The sequence below is a fragment of the Cebus imitator genome, unplaced genomic scaffold (assembly GCF_001604975.1).
Source record: "Cebus imitator isolate Cc_AM_T3 unplaced genomic scaffold, Cebus_imitator-1.0 Scaffold297, whole genome shotgun sequence".
Taxonomy (NCBI): domain Eukaryota; kingdom Metazoa; phylum Chordata; class Mammalia; order Primates; family Cebidae; genus Cebus; species Cebus imitator.
This window is the reverse complement of record NW_016107612.1, coordinates 2,363,691-2,371,323: the sequence shown is the minus strand read 5'-3', so window position 1 is coordinate 2,371,323 and position 7,633 is coordinate 2,363,691. Positions and strand designations below refer to the sequence as shown.

Genomic DNA, 7,633 nt, shown 5'->3' with positions numbered 1-7,633 from the left:
AAAAAAAAAAAAAAAAAAGAGAGCAAAAGAAAATTGAGCTTTCCATTTTAGTGCTGATAAACTTATCTGCAAATCAGTAACTTGGACTAGAACATTGGTGTGATGAGTTGTTATGACAAAGGCTTTGGCCTTTGTCACTGCCGCCATGATAGGGCATACTTTAAATTTAGGAGGAAAAAAATACTGAGAAAACATGAACCATTAAAACAAATAAGCCACAGTAGATAGGGATTTACATTCATTTTTCTGGGAACATTAGACTTAAGCTATGCAAATTTGAACTGAGAAACATTTCTTAGAATGTCTCAAATGAGATCTAAGAATGTATCTCTTGAATAAAATGTGATCTCCAGGAAAGAAAAGTTGTGACCTAGATCCAAATAGGGCCCACACTGTGGCAGCATAACAGGTTTTCTTTTGTTTACATTTCTAGGAAAATTCTGTTTGAAGATTTCCGGTCCTGGCTTTCTGATATTTCTAAAATTGACCTGGAACCAACAATTGACATGTCCTGTGCTAAATATGAATTCACTGGTAAGGAAGATAAAGATCTGATGTCTATAAGATTTAAAGGCTTTAACTCAACAGTAATGGAGAGATGGTATCTGTGTACCAAAACACTCGACTGAATGTCCCTGCAAAGCATCCGGATCTTCCTGATAAAGACACAGTTCACAGACAGAAATACCCACCTTATAAGAAGGCATAAGCAGTGGTTGGTTGTCTTTCAGAATATGATGAAAGCTACTGACCGTATTTTCAGCAAAATGCCCATAATCCACATACATACCAACTGTGCATACAATTATCAAGAAATTCAGAGTGATATATAAACTTTATATTCTTAGACTTCCTAAGGAACAACCATCTCCTTCAATGCCATTTTCCCTTTTCTTTTTTATTTTGAAGTCAATAAGTGAATACATATTTTTTTTTTCTTTTTTTTGAGATAGAGTCTCGCTCTTGTTGCCCAGGCTGGAGTGCAATGGCGTGATCTCGGGTTATGCAACCTCCACCTCCCAGGTTCAAGCGATTCTCCTACCTCAGCCTCCTGAGTAGCTGGTATTACAGGCATGCACCAGCACACCCAACTAATTTTTTCTATTTTTAGTAGAGATGGGGTTTCTCCATGTTAGTCAGGCTGGTCTCAAACTCCCAACATCAGATAATCTGCCCGCCTCGGGCTCCAAAAGTGCTGGGATTACAGGCATGAGCCACTGCACCCAACCTTTTTTTTTTTTTTTTTTTTGGTCAGAGTCTCACTCTGTCTCCCAGTCTGGAGTGCAGTGGCATGATCTCCGCTCACTGCAACCTCTGCCTCCCAGGTTCAAGCAATTCTCCTGTCTCAACCCCCCATGTAGCTGAGACTACAGGCGTGCGCCATCACACATGGCTAATTTTTGTATTTTTAGTAGAGATAGGGTTTCACCATGTTAGCCAAGATGACCTTGATCTCCTAACCTTGTGTTCCACCTATCTTGGCCTTCCAAAGTGCTGGGATTAAAAGCATGAGCCACTGCACCCAGCCAAGTGAATATATTCTTAAAGGAAAAAAAAAATAATATTGCAAGTATATGGTGTAAACCGTGATAGCTTTCTTCACCTTCTCCCTGCCTCCTCTTCTCGTCACCACTTTGGGGTACATCCCTCCATTTCCTTTTCTCAGCACATAAATGGTTTTTTGGATACATGCTTGATTTTTTACCTAGAAGGAAAAGAGTTTTCTTTTTTAAATTTTACTAAATAATTATTTGAGTGTGCTCTCATACACTGTCCTGGAAGTATAGATTGCTCACAACTTTTAGAGGATGACTTGGTGATACACAGGAAAGGCCATATGGTATATCTTCGTTTACCATCATATACTCTTTCTTTTGTTTGTTTATTTGAGACAGAGTCTCCCTGTCATCCAGGCTGGAGTACAGTGGCACTATCTTGGCCCACAGCAACCTCTGCCTCCTGGGTTCAAGCAGTTCTCCTGCCTCAGCCTCCTGAGTAGCTGAGATTACAGGCATGTGCTATGACCCCCGGCTAATTTTTGTGTTTTTAGTAGACGTGGGGTTTCACCAGTTGGCCTGGTTGGTCTTGAACTTCTGACCTCAAGTGATCCACCTGCCTCGCCCTCCCAAAAGGCTGGGATTACAGGTGTGAGCCATCATGCCCAGCCAGTATCTTTTCTTTTTACTTTGAAGTAATTTCAAACTTGCAGAAAATTGGCAAACATAGTACCAATAATTTATTTTTTCCAGTTTTACTTGAGAGTTGATTGTTGGTATGATGTTCTATGACCCCTGAATACTTCAGTAATTTCTACAAGGACATTCTCCTACATGATAGTCATGAACCATTAGAATCAGGAGAGTCATATTGATGCATTATTCCACGTCAATGGATTATCTAAGTCCCAGACTCCCTTCAGGTTTCATTATTTGGTCCTTTATAGCAAAAAGATCCAGTCAGGATTGCATGTTGCATTTAGTTATAATATTGTCTCTTCAACCTCCCTCAATCTAGAATAGCCCCTCCATGTTTCCTGGACTTTCATGATCTTTATGAATACGTACAGATGAGTTATTTTGGAAAACTTTCCACAGTTTGGGATGGTCTGATGTTTTCTCATGATTAGATTTAGGCCATATATTTTTGGCAGGATTACAGAATACTGTGTTCTTTTCACTGTATCAGGCGGTGCATGGTTTCAATGTGTCACATTATTATTAGTGATATTAACTTTGATCACTTGATTAACGTGGTAGCTGACATCAGGTTTCTCCACTATTCTTGTTCCCTGTCAGTCTGTATTTTATGGGGAGATACTTTAAGATTTTGTAAATATCCCATTTCTCATCAAACTTTGATTCGCTTATTTTAGCATTCTCTGATGTTTCTTACTAAATTATTACCATGAAGGCTGCCAGATGCTGATTTTATAACACAATCATCTCTCTACAGTTACTGTCATTCTACTCTAGACAAGACTTTTCTCCCGATTTACTTGTTCATTCATTTGTTTATATTGGTATGGATTTATGGATTGCTATTTGTGTAATGAGCTGTTATCTGTTACTATCATTATACTGATGCTGATATTGTCCCTGATTTGACCAAGGAGAGCTCTTTCAAACTGACTTCTGTGTCCTTTTGCTATGTCCCTATCATTCTTTTTTTTGTCTTACTTTCTGCAAAATAAGATTTTCCATGTTTATCTTGTATTTTCGATGCCAGGGTCCTAAAATGACCTGCAGTTGGCCATTCTTCCAAAGAACCCTGGTTCGTTTTAGTGAAGAATGATGCTTAACAATCAAGATCTGGACTCTTAAGTGTCTTTGCTATTAGAGTGTCACTGCTCCCAGACCCTTTCAGTGTAAAGAGATGGTGAATAGCTGTATACATGTACATACACACACACAGATGCCCACATGTACATTTATATTTAGAATATATATATATATTTTCAGACTGAGTCTCTCTCTGTCACCCAGGCTGGAATACAGTGGTGTGACCTTAGCTCACTGTAACCTCTGCCTCCTGGGTTCAAATCATTCTCCTACCTCAGACTCCTGAGTAGCTAGGATTACAGGTGTGCACCACCATGCCCTGCTAATTTTTGTATTTTTAGTAGAGATGGGATTTTGCCATGTTGGCCAGGCTGGTCTCCAACTCCTGACTTCAGGTGATCTGCCTGCCTCGGCTTCCCAAAGTGCTGGGATCACAGGCATGAGCCACCATGCCCAGCCTGTGTTTTTATACACACACACATATATACATACATATACACACACACACACACACACACACACACATATATGAGAAACTGAATTCACATAGATTCCTCGAGTTCCAGTTGAACACCACAGGGTTCATTCTAGATTTCTGCTTTTCCATATTTGTAACTCCCTTCTTGAACGGTGAGAAGGCTCCCATTATCTTCAATATATTTATTTATTGAAATGATCCCTCCATGTGTAATTGGTTGCAGTTCACCGTAGCCTTTCCTCCGTCTCAGCCTGCACAGATGCCTATCTTGCTAGCCCCACGACATGGCTTTTAGAAGTTTACCTCAAGAAACTAATGGGAACAAGTACAAAAAGATCCATGTACAATAATGTTCATTTCATTAGTCTTTATAATGACCAAGAAATGGAAACAATTAACAAATAGGAAATCTATTAAAAGGGGAAGGAGGTAAGGTCATAATCTATATAGTAGAAAAGCTGCAGCCATTAAAAGTGATGCCAAGGGTATATATTGATAGGGAAAGATACTTGCCATGTAATTTAAAAAGCAGGCCACAAATAGCCACTGTCAGATGCCATTTTGTTTCAAAGTCAATACATATATATAGGAAAAATACTGGAAGATTATATGCAAAATCACTGGATTAGATCCAGTGATTATATCTGGATCTAATTATGTGCTCTTTAGCGTTTTTAGAGTTATCTATATTGACTTACTTGTTTACTTATAAAAGAGGAGAAATAAGGTTCATTTTAAAGCTGGAGGACATTTAAAGCTGGAGCTGACATTACAGGTGAATGTCAAATGGACTGATATTAAATGTAGAGTCAGATGTCAGCTGGTCACTATCTGCAGAGATCTAAGGTATACATTAAACTATTGCAGATGCCCTGCTGTGCCATGATGATGAGCTGGAAGGGCGCCGTATCGCCTTCATCCTGTACCTGGTTCCTCCCTGGGACAGGAGCCTGGGGGGTACCCTGGACCTGTACAGCATTGATGGTAAGACAAGTACAAGTGCATGCACTTCACCACCAGTGGCCACTTCTGAGGTAAAGCTGAGTTGATTTAGTATCATGTTCATATATACAATGTCTTCATTCCTCATTTGTTCTTCTTGAGTGACTACCTCAAGAGGAATAAATGCCAGCCCTGACAGCCACCTCTTTAACTTGTACTTAAAAATTACTCCAGTGATAAATTAGAATCTGTTTAAGATGAGAAATAGTCAGACCTAGCTTCTGAATACTGACTGTGGAAGGGTAGAGTGCATATAAAGCTGTGTGTGGCTATGAACCTTCCAGGACCAGTCCATTTGACAGAAAGTCAAGGTTTTTTTGAATACCTAGCACCAGAAGTTGACTCCAGGAAGCTTTGAGAACTTATTCAGGCCCTTCTCAATAATAGACGGATGGTGTAGTAAGAACAGATGCCCTTTAGTCAAACTCACAAGTCTGAGTGAAACAGATAGAAGGGTGGTATTTCAGGGTCTGAAGAGCACATCTAGATGCCCTCAGAAATGAGACTGTCAAGAGTAAAATGAGGCAGCCTGGCAGTGGTTAATGACAGTGAACCACATTTATGGATGTGTTCTCTCCTGGTGCAGAACACTTTCAGCCGAAACAGATTGTCAAGTCTCTTATCCCTTCGTGGAACAAACTGGTTTTCTTTGAAGTATCTCCAGTGTCCTTTCACCAGGTAAAGATTGTAAACAACAAATAGAGTACCAAGGATTATGCTTTTTAATCACCCATTATCCAAACATGACAGCTCTGTCGACTTGTTATCTGATGTTTTTTTAATACTTAGCATGGGGGACCCTGAAATTAGCATGCATTGGATGGTAATCCCCCTTACTCTTCGTGTTGATGTGCTGCTGGGCTTTTCCTTTCAGGTGTCTGAAGTCCTGTCTGAAGAAAAGTCACGTTTGTCTATAAGTGGCTGGTTTCATGGTCCATCGTTGACTAGGCCTCCCAACTACTTTGAACCCCTCATACCTAGGAGCCCTCACATCCCACAAGATGTAAGAATTGCTGATATCCTTATCTTAGGAACTATAGCATATCGTTTATTTCTCCGATTTTAAAGTTAACTGTTTCTATTAATGAAACTGGACTTTGAACTTGAGCTTGCCCCTTTCCACTTTCCTTTTTCTGAGACAGAGTCTTGCTCCGTCGCCCAGGCTGGAGTACAGTGGTGCAATCTTGGCGCACTACAACCTCCACCTCCTGGATTCTCCTGCCTCAGCCTCCTGGGTAGCTGGGATTACAGGTGCTTGCCACCATGCCTGGCTAATTTTGTATTTTTCAGTAGAGACAGAGTTTCACCACGTTGGCCAGGCTGGTCTCGAACCCCTGACCTCAAATGATCCATCCACTGTGGCCTTCTAAAGTGCTGAGATTACAGGTGTGAGCCATTGAGCCCAGCCTTCCCTTTTTTTTTTTTTTGAGACGGAGCTTCACTCATGTTACCCAGGCTGGAGTGCAATGGCACGATCTCGGCTCACTGCAACCTCCGCCTCCTGGGTTCAGGCAATTCTCCTGCCTCAGCCTCCTGAGTAGCTGGGATTACAGGCACGCACCACCATGCCCAGCTAATTTTTGTGTTTTTAGTAGAGACGGGGTTTCACCATGTTGACCAGGATGGTCTCGATCTCCTGACCTCGTGATCCACCCGCCTCGGCCTCCCAAAGTGCTGGGATTACAGGCTTGAGCCACCGCGCCCGGCCTCCCTTTTCTTAAATGAACTTTTGATAGTGTCTTTCTCAAGCAGAGTTTTCCAGTATGTTATGTTTAATAGGAAAAACTTATAAAGTAAGGATTTGCCTATATTTTATTAGTGTGAAATGATGTAAGAGCAAAAGCAATAGGAATTATTAACTTACATTTTGCATCTGCCGCCTCTTCGTAAGCATGAGATTTTGTATGATTGGATCAACCCTACTTATCTGGACATGGATTACCAAGTTCAAATTCAAGAAGAGTTTGAAGAAAGTTCTGAAATTCTCCTGAAGGAGTTTCTTAAGGTAGGCTAGCGTTATCTTGTTCTGAATATTTTGTTTGGCATGTAATTTTGCTTCCTGAATGGGTGAATAGGCATCACTGGGGAGCTTTTGTTTTGTTCCTGATTAGAATGTTTATGTCATTCCCTCTTCAAATGAAATATAGAAATGATGATAACACTAACATTAGTATCAGCGGTATGCTTAGTGTGTTAAGAATCCCTTGGGTATTCCCCAGTTCTCTAGAGTCTTAAACACACACACATTCACACACACACACAGAAGCTTCCATCCTCAGAAGTTGTGTGTAGTTACCTTTCTATTCCTCTAACAAAAATGGTGCATCTTACTACTTTTAAAAAGATTACTAATAGATCAATATCTGTTGATAAATGTTTGACAGTGATGAGGCAGCTTGCTATAAATAGAAAGAGATCAGAAATCAGAAGACTGGCCAGGCGTGGTAGCTCACGCCTGTGACCCCAGCACTTTGGGAGGCCGAGGCAGGCAGATCTCTGAGGTCAGGAGTTTGAGACCAGCCTGGCCAACATGGTGAAACCCCATCTCTACTCAAAAAAATACAAAAAGTAGCCAGGCATGGTGGCACACACCTGGAATCCCAGCTACTCGGGAGGCTGAGGCAGGAGAATCACTTCAACCTGGAAGGTGGAAGTTGTAGTGAGCTGAGATCGAGCCATTACACTCTAGCCTGGGCAACGGAGCAAGACTCCGTCTCAAAAAAAAAAAAAGAAATCAGAAGACCTATTCTCATGCCCTGGTTCTGTGGTTTTACTAACCTGGGCAGATCACTCAATCACTCTGGGTATTTATTTTGTCTTTAGTTAAACTGGGATTCATACCTGCCTTGACTTTCTTTCTTTTTTTTTTTTTTTT

The 7,633-nt window shown here is 40.8% G+C and overlaps 1 protein-coding gene across 3 annotated transcripts in view; it reads left to right on the top strand.

Moving 5' to 3' along the window:
• OGFOD1 (2-oxoglutarate and iron dependent oxygenase domain containing 1) overlaps positions 1 to 7,633 on the top strand; it is a 30,826-nt gene that overhangs the window by 14,019 nt on the left and 9,174 nt on the right. For all 3 annotated transcript variants that reach the window (XM_037729314.1, XM_017502691.2, XM_017502689.2), the window contains 5 exons: positions 434 to 534; positions 4,624 to 4,740; positions 5,345 to 5,436; positions 5,633 to 5,761; positions 6,650 to 6,763. In XM_037729314.1, the coding sequence (XP_037585242.1) occupies positions 507 to 534; positions 4,624 to 4,740; positions 5,345 to 5,436; positions 5,633 to 5,761; positions 6,650 to 6,763 (480 nt within the window). In that variant the 5' untranslated portion in view covers positions 434 to 506. The remainder of the gene's footprint in view (positions 1 to 433; positions 535 to 4,623; positions 4,741 to 5,344; positions 5,437 to 5,632; positions 5,762 to 6,649; positions 6,764 to 7,633) is intronic.